This window comes from Sus scrofa, chromosome 16 (genome assembly GCF_000003025.6).
Source record: "Sus scrofa isolate TJ Tabasco breed Duroc chromosome 16, Sscrofa11.1, whole genome shotgun sequence".
Classification (NCBI taxonomy): Eukaryota; Metazoa; Chordata; class Mammalia; order Artiodactyla; family Suidae; genus Sus; species Sus scrofa.
In genome coordinates, this window is record NC_010458.4 from 74,509,980 (window position 1) to 74,527,332 (window position 17,353).

The 17,353-nt window shown below is 46.9% G+C and overlaps 1 protein-coding gene across 1 annotated transcript in view; it reads right to left on the minus strand.

The window, feature by feature from the left end:
* Window positions 1–17,353, minus strand: part of ADCY2 (adenylate cyclase 2) — a 424,271-nt gene that overhangs the window by 204,251 nt on the left and 202,667 nt on the right. The window contains 1 exon segment of the mRNA XM_021077007.1: window positions 9,279–9,428. Within this exon segment, the coding sequence (XP_020932666.1) occupies window positions 9,279–9,428 (150 nt within the window).

A 17,353-nucleotide genomic window follows, 5' to 3' on the forward strand; every position in this document is an offset into this window, starting at 1 on the left:
TTCTTTAGGAATGTCAGCTGGTTCATGTCACTGCCTTACTTAAATCCCTTCAGTGACTTCTCGCACCACATACAATCCCAAGTCCTTCACACGCTTTGCAAGGCCCAGTGTGTGGGCTGGCATCTGGCTCCCTCTCAACTCTCCTTTCTCTCTCTTTTTTTTAGGGCCCCCCCTGCAGCATATGGACATTCCCAGGCTAGGGGCCAAATAGGAGCTGCAGCTGCCAACCTGCACCATAGCCACAGCAATGCTGGATCTGAGCTGTCTGCAACCTATGCCACAGCTCAAAGGCAACGCCGGATCCTTAACCCAATGAGCGGGGCCAGGGATCGAACCCGCATCGTCATGGATATTAGTCGGGTTTGTTAACTTCTGAGCCACAGTGGAAACTTGTCAACTCTCCTCTCTTTACCAATGGCCCCACTGATGCTTATGCTCCTTAAACAAGCCCATTTGGTTCCAAAGTTAGACCCTGGTAAGCCCACTCCTGCCTAGAGCACTTCCCAGCACCTCTTCATGGGCCTGCATCCTTCTGCGACTCCTGCTGCAACTCGACATCCTCAGAGAGGCCCCCTGAGCAGTCTCTCCAATGGGCCATTCTACTTACCCCACGCAGCTTCGTCACATCATCTTCTTGCGTCCTCTCGTGAAAAGTTATGTCTCTATCTCCTGACATTCGAAGGGAAGCCAAAGAGAACAGGGACCTTGAGTCTTCAGCGGAAAAATTACTCTATCCCCTGAGTCAACTGATTGGCACATAACAAATGATCCAAGGTAAAACTCTGAAATACAAGTTCGGATACTTAGGAGAACCAGGGCCTTCCATTGCCTCTATAACCTTGTATTGAAAGGCAGAATACACGTAAACACCCTATTTTAATTTACTAGTTTATGGACAGGTTTAGATGCATGTCATTACCTCTAATATTCTTGGTATTTCATTCTTGGGTGGATCACATAGTCCTAGATACCCTCATATTTATGGAAAATGCAGATTTGGGGGAGAAATCTTAATATCCCAAAACATACATACATAAAGTGGCCCATAATATATACATAGATCAAAGGATTCTCCTCGAGAAGCCCAAGAACAAAATTCCCTAAAACGTTGAGGACACGCAGACAACCTAAAAAGGGAAAACTCCAAAGAAGAACACCTTTTGAAAACATGTATCCATTAAAGAAAACAAAACCAAAACTAAACTGGCCAGTTCTCCAATCTTTACTCTAAGGCTTTATGTACTATGTGATTTTGTTTGAGGTTCTTTTCGAATGAGACGGTGTTTTAAGACCCTTATCTCAGTACTCACCTCAAAACAAAAGAAAAAGATGAGAATTGCAGATACAAAATAAAATAAAATCGATATACCTCTGTTAGAAAAAGCAAAATTCTAAAGCTTCAACGTCATACTATTCAATCTGGCATTGACATTGGTGGGACCCTGATTGAGCAAGTGCAGCTCTAATGCCACCGAAGGCATGTGGATCTGTGACTGTGCCCATGGTGATAAACTATTAAACGCCCAAAACCAATCACTTTAATATTTTGACAGTCCATGCTGGTGAGTCCAACATGCCTCTTTTCCCCATAACAGGTATTTTGGGATCTCATTTGCAGGAAAAAAAATATGATTGCAATCCCAGAAGAGGTGACATTGACATTGACTGATTTTCAAGCAGGCATACAATTTCTCCTGCATGTGGCAAATCCCAGGAGAACGGATACTGCAACTGGAAAGACTGAGCTCGGAATTCTTTTTGCTGGGTTTATTTGACTCACATCGAATGACCTTGAACTTGCTTGAGTCTTCCCATTGGATTATTCTTTGCCTCTGATACAGTCTTGCCAGCATCAAAACACCGCGCCGCAGGGTGTAACAAGGAGGCTGTCTTCAAGAATTGAAAGTTTTCAGGGGCCAAAAATATCAAAACCAGGCGTTCCCCTGAGACTGCAACTTCTTTTTTTCTGTGCTTCTCTCGCATTATCCACGAAGATTACCTTGTGATCATCTGGAGCAATATAAATGCTCCCCAGGTGTTTCTCTGACAAGACAGGTGAGTGGCTTCCTCAGCATAGACATTAGATGGGGGTTTGGCTCAAGGGTCTGATGTGGAGGGAACTTCTGGAGGTTTTATCTTACCAATTCGCTTTTCTACTGTCAGGATATAAATAGGCATTTGCATACACTTAATTAAAAAAATCTGCTTGGTTAATTATTGCAACCCCATTTCACGTTTTCCCTTTAGAACAGGGTGTCTAAAGTTTAAAGAATGAATGCTAATGCTATTTTGAGCTCCTATCACTAATCTCCTGCAGCGATGCTCTTCATTAGCATCAAGATTTGCCACGGTGGGGTTCCCACCGTAGCAAAGTGGAAACGAATCTGACTAGGATCCACGAGGGCACAGGTTCAATCCCTGGCCTCGCTCAGTGCGTTACGGATCCAGCGTTGCCGTGAGCTGTGGTGGAGGTCACAGACACACACGGCTCAGATCTGGCGTTGCTGTGGCTGTGACGTAGGCTGGCAGCTACAGCTCTGATTGGACCCCTAGCCTGGGAACCTCCATGTGCCATGCGGCCCTAAAAAAAATTTTTAAAAGACCAAAAAAAAAAAAAAAAAAAAAAGATTTACGATTGAGTCCTACGGTCTTCCTCCTCTTTCCCTTTGCTCTTCAATCTGTAATTGTGGGGTTTTTTTAAGAAGAAATTATTTATTTATTTATTTATTTTTTATTATTCAATGAATTTATCACATCTGTAGTTGTGTAATGATCATCACAATCCTTGATGACAGATTTCTCCTTACGGGAGCCAGAGTACACAGTCACAGCACGGCCCTCACTGCAGTCTTTGAAAATATGTACTGATCTCATCTATTCTAACTCTTCAGAAAATATTTCATGCTTGATGGTTTGAGGGCTACAGATACATTTTTTTTTCTGGAATTGACTTTCATGTCCCGTTTAAAAGTGCCTATCTGCATCACGGCATACATTGTCGCATCCTGAAATACCCTGCCCTGATAGCTCTCCATGAGACATAATATCCAAGCTGTGTGGGAATTTAAGCAGTGACATATGAGACAGTGAGGTGCCAACTGTTAAAGCAAGTTCTTGAACTTCATTCCCATGCATTCCAATGGCAAACACTGGGGAGAGGACTCTTCTGTGAAATCTCAGCTCTTCCTTTTTTCAACTTCCAAGCAACCCATAAGTGTCATCTTGCCTAGTATTTGATCTTTCACTAAGGAGCCCTGAGAAAAAGGTGGGGTGGGGGGAACTTACGTAAGTGATGTCATCTACATGGAGGGCGTGATATAAAGAGACAAGTACGTAATTCATCACGCGGTGACCAAGAACGATACGCGTTATGATTTCATCAAAGAAAAAAACTGCATAAGTGATTATACGATAAAATAGGAAGAAGCGGATGGGGTGGAGGTCGGGGGGAGTTTCATTAATAATCTCTGAGGATGCAAGTGGGTTCGGCACATCTGAACCACACTGTACGTACCATGGGAAGATGTTTTGTGTTTCTCACGTTCTGCTCCGATGCTGGGCACACACCCTAGCCCAGGGTCAAGGATAACACTGTGCTAAAACTCTCTGCTTCCATTCTTCAGGAACTGTAGTCTCGCTGGCTTGAAATCTATGGGTGACCTGGACGCTCACTCGGTTTCCTTAAGAGGCATGTCCTGGGAGATGCTTCACCTTGAACTTCACCTACCACGTCAGACACCGACAATCAGGGAAATGATGAGTCCTGGAGTGTGAACAGGAGCTGTGGCCTCACACCGTCCATTCTGTTGGTGAAAAGTAAGCTGAATGTGGCGAGATGGGGCTGGTAAAAGAGTGTTTGGGAAAACTCTCCATGACAGGTCCTAGCAGACAAAGCAGGACATTTTTTTCAATCTGTTTGCCTCAAGGAAGACGGGATCTTATTATGGAGGGAGGGATTCAGGCAATGGCTTGTCCAAGGTGGAATCTGGTTTCTGTTATTTTATTTTTTTTCTTTTTAAGGCTACACCCATGGTCTATGGAAGTTCCCAGGCCAGGGGTCTAAATGGAGAGCTCAACGAAAGACCAGCTACTGACCAATTTCTTAACAAGATACCATTCTGGATGCTGGAAAGATTGCTTCTTAAATTTGGCAAGAGATCAAGTAGAACCTCTATCAGCGTAACGAAGGCACGGAGAAGTTAGGAAATTGGACCAAGGTCACACTAAAAGATACCTTAACCAGATTCAACTCGGGTGGTCCGCTCTGGGGTCTGCCTCACGGCCACGCCACTGCAGAATGGAAATCAAGCCACAGGCAGGTTTAACACTGCGCCTCCTTGGACGAGTGAGCGCTCATGTGACTTCATGACATCTTCATGGACAAAGTGGTGCTGATCAGGGCACTGTGTTACCTAACAACAACTCAGATAAATGTCTGATATTGCCTTATGCTTTCTATGCGACTAGTAATAGCAAGCAACCTGGTTAACTAAAGACTTTCTTATGGCCAGGACAAATCTCTTTCTTCAGAGATCATTCCAAAAAACCTAGGCAGAACCAAGCCAAGAAGCAGGAAAAAGTGACATTTAATAGCTGAGTGATCCCAGACAAGTGACTTGACAATTCCTCAGTTAGGTTTAAGTGGCAAAAAGGACTTAAGTCATAGAGCTGATAAAGAAATGAAGACAGGATAGTAGACTGAATAACGAAGCTGCAGAGACGACCCTATTCTAATTCTCAGAACCTGCGGTTATGGTACATCAGCAACCCAGACCTTTGCAGATGGCATTAGATGAAGGACCTCAAGAGGGGGCGCGTTTCCTGGTTTATCCTTATGTGAGGGAGGTAGGAAGGTGAGTGAGAGAGAGGGAAGAAGATGCAAAAACAGAATCAGAGAGGGGGTGGAAAGAGAGAGAGGGAGGGGGAGAGATTGGAAAAGTCTACACGGCTAAATTTAAGGATGGAGGAAGGGGCTAACAGCCAAGGAATGTAGGCAGGCTCTAGAAGCTTGAAAAGACAAGATAAGTAGATAAATAGACTCTCCCCTCAAAGCCTCCAGAAGGAGCCACCCTGCCAGTCCCTTCTCCAGCTGAGGAGACTGATTTGGAACTTCTGATCTCCAGAACCTGTTCTGTTTTGAGCCAACACAGTTACGGTCATTTGCTACAACAGCAAGAGGACACTGATATGACGGTATATGCAAGAGAATTAATATGTGTAAAAGAATTACATAGACAACCACAATCCGGCTCATTACGAGGACTCAAAGGAGTATCAGTTCCTTCTTTTTGCCTTTTCCCTCGTGATAAAGGACCAAATTTTAGCATCCTACTCCTACAACAACTTCGACATTTTACTCAGCATCACAAATGACCTGTTAAGTATGTTCCGTAATGTCCAACATTACATGTTATCACATTAGGATAAAGACATTATCTCCCCAACCAACATCAAGGCCCACTTACTTACTTCAATGATATCTGCAGAGAAGAAACACAAGTTTGCCCCCAAGGAGAGCCAGGAAGCCTACTGGTTCACTCGCCCCCCACATGGGGTACAAGTCCAGGTGTAACGGGGGTCCAGGCCTCATGTGACCCGCACTCTCCACTCCAATGCGTACTGGGTTGTACCCAATCCGCAGGACGGTTCCGAAGGGAAGCAGCCCACGTAAGGATTCTCTGAATTACATTACTTTGAAACAAAGACAAGCTATGCATTGAAGAGTGTTTCTTTTCTCTTCATAAAAAAGCAAACCCAGTGTTGAGCCTTGCAGAGGCAACCTGTATTTCAGCTGCCCACGCAGTTACGAGAGAGGAGTCTCGTTTGCTCAGAATCCAGTTCTCATCAATCCCTGAGAGATCATTACACACTCCAGGGAGAAACACCCGCTCTTTTCCCAGGTTTGATAAAGAGCCCCTATGGCGCTGAGACGGTGCACAGAAATGGTTTTTACTGCAGGACGTGAGACTTAAGACAAAAGTCAAAACTCACCGCTTTGCGGTCCCAACGGTGGCCTCAGTGCTAATGCGATGCATTAGTTTTCCAGCTTTTCCGATTTTTATGGCTTATGCAGAAGGGTTCTTTTAGGGAGAGACCACTATTCTGCAAAAGACCTCTGCTAACGTTTTTCATTCCCTCTGCTCCCCAAATCTTATAGCACAAGTAGCCCCTTCTTAAACATGGTTTTTACTCTCTAGACATTCCTTGCAAATTCCATTTGCATCTGGGAAAAATACCACAAAAGGCGAAACAAAGTGTGGAGTGGACCCATTTTGACCAGAGGTCAGACTCCCGGGTCACGTCCCAGCACCATCAGCTGTTTACAGCCCCCAGTGGGGCTGCAGAAGGGACGGCTTCTGGGCTCCCATGGGCTTGACTTTCGCCTCCGAGAGATGAAGGGCAGCGGGGGTGAGGCCGGAAAACGAGGCCCAGGACGGATTCAAGATAGAAGCCGCTCAGCCTCTGGGAGTCGCTTGCTGGAGGCAACGCAGGCCCGCGCTAACATGGGGCTGCTGATTTTATCCAAATGTTGGCGGAAGCAAACAAGGGGGGCTGCTCAGCACACAACCCTGCCCCTGAATGAGGCACTCTGAAGGACACTACTATTGGCCACGGTGACGGTGGACGAAGCAACAATGGTTTGTGGTAAAGGGCAGACGGGAAGTGACGCCTGGGACACTCTGACGAGCTTGGTCTGCGGCCACACCAGCCCCCTGGTCCCACAGACCTCTCTTCCCTACGAAGAAGGCACAGGTTGCCATCAGCCACGTTCTCCCCTTAACTCTATCAGATCACACTTTATCGATGTTATTAAATGTGACCATTTTTAATTTTCATTTAATTACAGGTGGGGCTGCAAAATACTACAAACATTGACTGTAGTTCTAGAAACATAGTTTCCAAAGGCCTAACAAGACAAGTACTATGTCCCGGCCGAAATCCTGAGCGTTCACTTCCAACTTTGGTGGCAAAATATGTGTGGTGTCAAATTGTGTTTTATTAAACAGCTGTAGCGTAAGTTCTCCTTCTTCTGCAGGGTTTCTTTTCTCTTTATTTTGAAAAGAGTCATTGGCTCCTTTGCCTAAAACCTGTAAATACACGCCTTTATAATACCTCCCAAGATGGTCCCATGAAGTCTCCAGCATGAGACGTACCTCGCTGGTCTAGTCCTGGAGTGACACAAGGTCCAGGTGTGGCCTTTCGGACCCCGTGGACCCCACAGAGCACCGTGACAAGGGATGGCACCTGATCCTGGCTGCTCAAGGCCGCTTCAGGGAAGGAGGCAGTGCAGATGAGGTCAGTAGCTGACTTACTGCTCTGTCAAAGCTGGTACTATAAATATGAGCTTACATAATCTGTCCACTTGGAACTTCAGTTCTCCCTAACCTTGGAGCTACTTTGAAGTAATGGAAAAGAGAGTTAAATATGACTGCCAGGACCAACCTGACCCAGTCACTGCTGTTGGAAAGAGGAAACCATCTCTGCTAAAACATTTGACCTCTGTACACAGAACAATCATGAACACTAAGTGCTGTCTGTTTTTATAACCATGGAATTTTCTAGAATCCTGATTTGAACTATTCCTGAATTATAATAGATTCATAGATCTGCTATAATAGGTTATATTAGATTCTATGACTATCTTCATAGATTATGAAGATACACTGGATCAAAACCCTAGGGAAACCATTGTCTGTATGTCTTAATTTTGAATCCAGAGTTTTCTATACATGGAGACCAAAGAATTAAACATTAATTGCTGAACACTTTGGCTATACATGTTGTAACACCAAATGCTTTTTTTTCTTTTGTCTTTTTAGGGCCTTACCCGTGGCATATGGAGGTTCCCAGGCTAGGAGTTGAATTGGAGCTGTAGCCGCTGGCCCACACCACAGCCACAGCAACACCAAATCTGAGCCATGTTTGCGACCTGCACCACAGCTCATGGCAACGCCTGATCCTCAACCCACTAAGCAAGACCAGGGATCAAACCTGCGTCCTCATGGATACTAGTCAGATTCGTTCTGCTGAGCCACAACAGGAACTCCCAAAATGCTTTTTTAAAAAAGAAAAGCCATGTGTAAAGGCACAGCCCAGTGCCTAGACTCATACCTGCCTAAACTAGGCACTCGAATAATATTTGTTGCATGAATACACAGAACTCCGTTTTCAAAAAGGAATTCAATCACTATTCTCCAATCCATACACAAAGAAAAGCCTACTGTCAAAATTTAAAGGACATTTTCTTGCTCCAATCAGCAAGTTTTGATGAAGCATATAAAACAGACGAATTCAATACAATTTAATGAATAATAATGGCACACCTTCAATGTGTTAAATATTCATGAATGCACTCAGCGAGGTGAGTGTGGGGCTCACAGCGAGTCAGGCTAACCATCCCCTTTTTAGATGGGTACTGGGTTCCGGTGGATAAACACACAGACCCAAGGAAAACAAAACTAGGCACATGGGTTCTCCGCCATGACCTGAGGTGAAGGACGCCAAGCTCAGGGCTCCTTTCCGGCTTCCCCTCCAAAGCGTACCTGCTTCACCCGCTCTTCACCATCCTCGGTGACACCACAAGGCTTTGCCTCACATCTGCTCATCTCCATGTCCTAGTTTCGCAAGCTTCATCCTAGCCTGTGGTTCTCTGATCTGTGTTCCGTGCATCACCCACAGCCATCACTGAAGGACAGCACCTGACATCACAGCATCCAGTTCCCCACCAGATGCTCCCTCCCAACCCAAATCGCCACCCTCAAGGACGAGGCTCAGCCTTCCTGTCCCATTTCATCGTTTCATCCCAGCCCACATGGAAAACAGGCACGATGGGAAGTGCTCATCTTGGCACCAGCAGATTTTAGCTGGGCCAACTTGCCACACTCTCACAGAGAAACATGCTTTAACCAAAAGCAAGGGTCTTCATGAAAGGTCTCCGTCAGCACTGCTATTACGGTTGTTTAAGTTTCCCAGGCCACGTGTTGATGGGGGTTGATGTGGCTGTCAGCACGTGGGTGATCCTGGGGTCACTGGGTTTGAGTCTAAAGATGCCACTTCTGTCCTCGGTGGCGAGATTCAATCCAGCCAGCCCACAGCCCGAAGCTGGGCGGGCGGGGAAATCAGCGAGCTACCCTGGTTCTTGTGATGCCCACACGTGAATGGGCTGCACGCTGGATATTAGCATCATTTCAACATCATCATCACCATAGCGACAACATCATTTCACCAGTGTCTCCAGTGACACCATAACGCAGAGGTAGGGCTGAACATGCATTTACCTGCTGGCGTTTTTCGAACTCCAACTTGATCCGGGACTTGATGCAATTGCACGTGTCCTGATATGTTTGCTGCAGAGCAAGTTCCATGAGGTGCTTGTGGTACGCCCCCGCCAGGTTCCCGCAGATGAAAATGATCACGTTGGCCAGGATCTGCAGAGACACAAAGAGCCGCTCGGTAGGGCGGGCGTTCCTCACCCCCGACACAACGGAACGCACATGGGTAACAGTCTCAAGAGATGGCTCTGCCGGAGGTGACCCGTATTTGTTTCCAAACCAACATTTTTTATTTTTAATTTTTTTTATTTATTTTTTATTTTTTTGGTCTTTTTGTTGTTGTTGTTGTTGTTGCTATTTCTCGGGCCACTCCCGTGGCATATGGAGGTTCCCAGGCTAGGGGTCTAATCAGAGCTGTAGCCACCAGCCTACGCCAGAGCCACAGCAACTCGGGATCCGAGCCGCGTCTGCAACCTAAACTACAGCTCACGGCAACGCCAGATCCTTAACCCACTGAGCAAGGGCAGGGACCGAACCCGCAACCTCATGGTTCCTAGTCGGATTCGTTAACCACTGCGCCACGACGGGAACTCCAACATTTTTTATTGACTGAACAGAAATAGCTGTCATCTTTATGGCTTCCATCCCTCCTTGGACCCCCTCCCTGGATCCCTTTGCAGTCCCGCCTCTGTCTTTCGGGCTCAGCCATGTGATTTGCTGCAGCTAATGCCATGTGGGTTGCAGCCAGATCCGGCCCAGGCTTAGAAGGTTTGGTGGGTTTGGGGTGACTCTTATGTCTCATCAAGAAAAGAACATGCCCTGGTCACCCCATGGATCCCAGGAAGATGAGTGACTCATGGAACAGAGACACCCACCAACCTACGGTCTACAGTTGTGTGGCACTGAGACTTCATAGTTGTTACACAGCATGACTGTGATACTGGGTGACTGATACAGGCTGCCCTCACATCAAAGCTGTATTCACTAAACCCAGAAAAGTGATATTCCCCACGACCTACTGTTGATAGAGGAATATGATAGGCTTTCAAACCATGTAACTTGTTCTTCTGTTGATGACACAAACAATTCATGTTCACAAAATTTGGGGAGAAAAGAATAAATATATAAAGAAAACCCAAAAAGAAGCTATGAATGCCTTGCCCAAGGACACTCTGTGGTCCACATGGCCTTATCTACCCACCCCACGTCTTTCTACATCCTCAAACTCGGTGCCATATTTTGTTTTGTCAAAACAGTATCTTGTTCCAAAGGAACCAGTTCATTCTGAATGCAGTCCTTTGCTTTTTATTTTTTTATTTTATTTTTTTAGGGCAGCACCCAAGGCATATGGAGGTTCCCAGGCTGGGATCTAATTGGGCTACAGCTGCCCGCCTACACCACAGCCACAACAACACAGGTGCCGAGGTGCATCTGTAACCTACACCACAGCTCACAGCAACGCCAGATCCTTAACTCACTGAGCGAGGCCAGGGATCGAACCCACAACCTCATGGTTCCTAGCCGGATTCGTTTCCGCTGTACCACGATGGGAACTCCTGCTTTTTCACTTTAACATTTAATATGAAATTTTTCAGATCATAAAAATTCTCTAGAAACAGGACTTGGACTGGTAACACTCAGCCCTATGACTATATCGTAACTCAGTTACATCCATCCTGGCCAGCACCGCCTTTGTTAATATTCTTGGCATTTGCATAATGGTACCATGGTCAACCTTGTGTCTAAAGTTCTGGCTTCATGTTTAATCACTTCCTTGGACTCAATTCGTAAAATACACCAAGTTGAAAGTCATGGACATTTTAAAGGTCTTGACACGTACTACAAAACTGCTCGGAGCAAAGGTTCCATGGATAGTCTCATCCCATGTATGACAATGGTTTTTCGAGGCACATGATTAACACAGAACGCGTGGTAATGATGCAGAAACTGATGATTACATGTTCAGGGCTAGACCTGCAGGGTCCGGCCGTGTATGCATGGCCACACCCGGATAAAATGCCCCGCTGCCCCACCCCCTCCACACAACCTTACTTCTCTCCAGACAGGCACTGATGCCTTCAACAACAAACGCAGGGCATCTGCTTCCAAAAATCTTGTGCTCCTTGTAAAGCATCCCCCATGGACACAGATCAGCTTCACACATCAGTCCAGTGACTCTGGGAGCATGAGCAGTAGGGCTCAGACACTGTTAGGGGGATTTTTATTCCTAAGCCTTCAAGGTTCCTGTGATGGGACTTCCCAGAAGGTCACGGGGACCTCCCTCTGCACGATCTAGTCACTCCTCCCAAAGGAAGGATGAATTCACCGGGTTAGAGAGCCTGGGAGAAGGATCGGGACACCAGGCAGCTTAGTCCCTCCTCCACCCCCTCCGAGGTCCTGGACCCTAAACGCAGGCGTCATTTCCCTCTCCTCTGTTCTCTACCAATCTGTGGGCCTGGGGAGCCCCAGGCCGGGGGCTGGGGGAGGTGCGGTAGTTCTGGGGAAGAGGCGCAAATCCAACTGGCCCAGACCTCAGCCATCTCTCCAAACACCCATGCCAACAATAAAGGTGGTGTTTTGGGCTCCCGTCTGCCTGACACCCAGGTTCTCGACAGGTCTGAACACAGCTGGAACACAGAGGTGGTGGCTATTAGCCTCCCAACGCCCTGGGGATGCGCCTGGGGATGAGCAGGCAAAGGAGGACAGAGAGACATGGAAGATCAATACAGGGAGTGCTTTTCTGAGAAGGAACACAGACGCCCTGGGGGAGAAAGCAGTTCAGGCTGGGAGCCCCATCTTGCTCCTTGTTCCTTGGGTGCTGGAGGCCTGAGCGCACCCACACCTGCACAGCAGCCCCGCAAGACGTCCTTTTATACACCCAGTCTTATCTCCCTCAGCCCCACTGATGATTCAAATATCAGCTACAGCTACTGCTGTGCGTGGGTGTGATTTGTGTAAGATGTATGCATGACATGTACGTACATGCCATGTAAGATCCGTGTGATATGCATGGTATGTGTGATTTGTATGCATGGTGCATGCATGTGATACATATGTGTGCATGTGATGCATGTATGTGGTGCATATGTGCACAAGGCATGTGTGCTTTGTGTGATATGTCTGATGCATATGTGCACTTTGTATATAATTTTATTATTATCACCATTATTCACTTTATGGTGGCACTCACGGCACATGGAAGTTCCCGGGCCAGGGACAGAATCCGAGCAACATCGGATCCTTAACCCACTGTGCCAGGCCAGCGATCAAACCTGCACCTCTGCAATCAGATTCTTAACCCACTATGCCACAGCGGGAACTCCATGTATATAATTTATACTCGGGATACACACGTGGTTTTGTGTGCTACGTGCATATGCCATGTGACGTGGGCAAGGTGATGTACACAAGTGACACAGGCGTGTGATCTGTGTGGGATGCGGGTAGGCACGTGATCCGTGTGTGCCCCCAGCACAGAGCTTGGGGGCAAGGTGCCCGCCTTCAGTGTCCCTTCTAAGCACGCCTAACTGCCCGGGCTCTCTTCCTTCCCACCACCATCCGGTCACACCCCACCTCTGTGGAAGCCAATCCCGCAAGCTTATGGGAAAGCCCGTGAACTTCCTGGCTTCCACTTTAGGGACGAGTCCTCCTCTGATGATGGAGTTGATTTCAGAGCTGTGCCCGGAGCGCACTGTTCATTTGGCCCTGTCATACTCTGCGTCTGCAACATGCCCATCTACTTTGCTCAAGATGCTTCCAACCTCATCATTGCTGGGTTTGCTTTGAAGAACAGTGACCCACAGAACAGAGGAACACGAAGTGCCAACACAAACCAGACTGCCCAGAAGTGAAAAGGATTCTCTCTCTCCTTATTCTGTGCAGCTGAAACAATAATAAAAACAACTGTGATTATCTATGAGAGCTGCTTCTTTTTCTCCTTAGAAATGCTTCCAACAAAAATGCAAACATTTTAGGAAGTCCATTCCTCCCAAATAAAAGCCAACTAGAAGCACCAGAATGGAATGAAGCCACCCCCCGGCTCCTGGCCGCCCCCTGCAGGATGGATACCTGTATTACATACAGCGCGTCTGCCTGACCCAGTGTCCCCCCAACTTTGTAAGGTCAGGAAACATATGGAAAACACTTCTTTACTCATTCATTCACCCGCACCCGCATCTGGTCAGGATACTGCCTTGCCTTGAACAACATGTATTTAGAACCCTTTGGGGCTATATGATTGGAAAGAATGCATTTATGGATTTTTATTTGTCTGTGCAAATAAGTGCTTAAGAAATAAATGATGAAGAGTTTCAATGCTGGTGTTCCCTTCGTGGCTCAGAGTACAGAACCTGACTAGTATCCATGAGGATGTGGGTTCAATCCCTGGCCTTGCTCGGTAGGTTAAGGATCCAGCATTGCCATAAGCCGTGGTGTAGGTCACAGACTCGGCTCAGATTTGGCATTGCTGTGGCTGTAAAGTAAAATATGGCAAGTAAAATATGGCATTTCTCTTCCATGGAGAAATCAATCAAATTACAAGCATTTTTCTGATACCTGTTTCATCCTGAAATACTGTACTCGAAGGTTAACAGAATTAGTCTTGGTATTTTAATACCTACGCACATTACAATGTGACTAATGTCTAATGCATTTTCTTCAAAAGGGCATGACATCCCAAGGAAGTGATGTGGTTAAGATTTTCCTTTCTGGAGTTCCGTCGTGGCACAGCAGAAACAAATCCAACTAGGAACCATTAGGTGCGGGTTCAACCCATGGCCTCCCTCAGTGGGTGAAGGATCCGGCGTTGCTGTGAGCTGTGGTGTCGGTCGCAGACACAGCTAGGATCTGGCTCTGGTGTTGCTGTGGCTGCGCTGGAGGCCGGCAGCTGTAGCTCCAATTAGAACCCTAGCCTGGGAACCTCCATATGGTGCGGGTGTGGCCCTAAAAAAATGGGGAAAAAAAAAAAAGATTTTCTTTTCCAAAACAATAGCACGGCATTTTTATTTTCTAGAAGACTGTTCAGTGGAACACACAATAAAAAATCCTATTTTTACCGTGTTGGATTTATTTTATAACATCACACTGTCTTCATGTGTTCTTTCATCTCATGGCTTCATTTAGCTACGCTCACATCTGTCAGAAGACAGGAGAGGAAACGTGGGCTCCCAGAGATGTCTTGGAAGAAAAGAAAGGGTTTAAGGTAATAACCTCAGGCAGGGTTTGCCCTGATGATTCAAACCCGGCTTTGAAATCAAGCATGATCCACAATCCATCATCTGCGCAAACGGGACCAAAAAGGTGTCACAGACGCCTGGCCATCTCCACTGCTCCCGCTTCCCTGTCATTGCTTGATGTGAGGGGGTGGGGGGACCTGTCTGCACCACTCACTGATGCTCAGGAGAGATAGTCAGTCTGTCCTGAGCAATGAGAAGGCCGATCTCCACCAGCCAACTCTGATTCCATTTCTTGCACAGCCATCCTCATCCATCTTCCAAACACTCTTCCCATTTTTTCATCCTTACAGGAGCCCCGTGAGTTAACCTGCCAGGAGGATGGATACTTTTCTTATTTCATCTTATAGGCAAAGAAACAAAGGTAGGAAATACTAAGAGACTTGAAGGCAGGCCCAGCCAGGCTCTCAGGGTGCCCCGAACCTTCCCACAGGGCTCCAGTTCACATGGGTTCAGGCTGGGTTCTCCCAGCACAGTCCTACCCTCTACTTGGGGGCGGGGAAGGTATTTGCGAAGAATTTCTAAAGAGATGTGTGTAAGCCTTGTAAGCAGCTAATGTTATTTTCCCTTGCAAAGCATTTGTACTTTATGCTGTAAAGCGCCTCCATCATTTAAAGTCCTTTGAAGTGTCTGCATTTTTGAGCCCACGTGTCCGTGGGATGTTTAACTGGTGATGCTGGTGGGTCTGCGTGTATTCACAGGAAAGAAACGGGAAGTCAGGCTGCTCCTGACTGGATCCCACGACTTGGGCAAAGGTTTTGGGCAGGGTTATTTCCCCCGGAAGAGAACGTTTAAGGATGGGAGTTTGCTGTCTTCAAACATCTGAGCAACTATCACGTGGGTTCGGTGACCGCGCAGGTCCTCTGTGACTCTTGGACAGAGTGTTAAAATTGTTCACCTTTCTCATTCTTAATCTTATGCTGGGGTTACGGCATCCACAGAGGTCAACAGGCGGCCTACAGGCAAGGCAGGAGGGTGGGGTTCTGATAGAGAGTGAGACTCCACCTCTCCAGGTGGTGGTTTCTCTGTGAACGAAGGGCTCAGGGCTGGAGGAGAAACGGTATTACAGCCTTTAAAACAGGTCTTCCGCTTAAAACAACGCAGATCATAAATATGCAAAAACACCAATTATAAGTCAAAGGAAAATAAAAGGGATTCTAAGAACTTGATGCACAGAGCTGCAAATGAATATTCAGCAAGCTCCCTGCATCTCATAAGCATCAGATCTGACTTAAATAAAACAATCCTCTTGCTTGGGAGAGAAAATGATCAGGCAGAACTTTCCTTCCCTGAGCTCACTCCAACAGGGCTGCAGAAAATTCCAACCGCATCCCCTCATATTTCCTGCCACCCCCAAAACGTACATTTGCCCTATGCCCTGGCCTAGGATTTCCACTTTTGATCAGTCTTTAGTATAGAAGCACTGTGCTTTGGATAATAACATCCAAGGATTCTCGGGCCATGCGTTGGAATCTTCTACTTTAAAATTCCTCCCAGATGAGGAGTAGAGTCAGAAGGTATCATGGGCTGAATGTGTGTCCTTCCCAGATGCATGTACTGAAGCCTAAACTTGCAATGTGATGGTATTAAGGGGTAGGGCCCTTGGGAAGTAATGAGGCTTAGATGAGGTCAGGAGGCTGGGGCCCCATAACCAGATTAGCGTCCTTATAAAGAAAGGAAGTCTCCCCCCGCCTCTTGCTCCCTCCGTCCCTCCCCTTCTCCCCCCTCCTCTCTCATCGCACAAGAAGGAAGTCCTCATCGGAACTGAATCAGCAGGCACCATGATCTTGAACTTCGCAGCCTCTAGAAAATGTGATAAATACCTACCAATTGCACCACCCCGCCTATGGTGTTTTGCTGTGGCAGCCTGAGCTAAGACAAAGTTATAAAGAAAACTGAAAGACCAACCGCCTGAACAATGGGTGTTATTAGAGCTTTGGTTTGTTAGACTAAGACGGAAAATCGGGAGTCAAGTGCAATTTGATTTCCTATGGAAACGGCCATTAGAACTAGGTAGCACTGTTGGTTGGGCTTATTTCTAATATTCTCTTTTATAGTACATCTGTTATTGTTAAGTCTTTTCGAATTGCATACATCATGCTATTTTTCCAGCTATATTTTGGCTGAAGGGCTAAAGAATCGTACACTTAGCGCTTGAGTCCAGGATCCCAGCTGGATAAAAGGTGAGCCGGGCGGGGGGGGACGTTGAGAGTCACTTGTTCCTCTCACAATTGCTCCACCAGATCATTGCAAGCCAGTGGGAAGAGACAGGCCTAGGAGACACTCAACATCTTGATAGAACGTTCCCCCCACCGCAAGTCAAGTCACTGAGAATGTATCTTTGCTGGATGGGAAACTGGAGTTCACTGTGAGGAAACAGACTTGGGCTTCTCAGTTCAGTGACGGCAGATCTGAAACTGATGGGAAGAGGCTGTCCTGATGAACAGTTTAGAACCACAAAAAAGAGACAAAGCCAGAGCATTTCAACGTCCAGAGCTCCGTGGAGGAGGAACGCACAAGGCCCCGGCCTCCGAGATCCACGGCTCCTTCTGCCTTCTGCCGGACACGGTGCCCTTGCATGTTTGTTTTCTCATCCAGCTCTCTGACCCCAAGGACACAGAAGGATCTTAGCTTCCGGGGCTGAGTTCCTCTCCACCACGGGAAGAGAGAAGACCAAAGAGATAACATGTACAGAAAGGAGGGAGATGCTATCTCTTAACTCACAGCTCACTCCTCCTGCCCCCAAAGGGGCCAGTCACATCCCTTCTGCTGTGGACTTAATCTGCAGGCCACTTCAGCAAAGCACCGCTAGCAGATGTGTTTCCCCCCATGCTCTCTGTTTCACAGAAC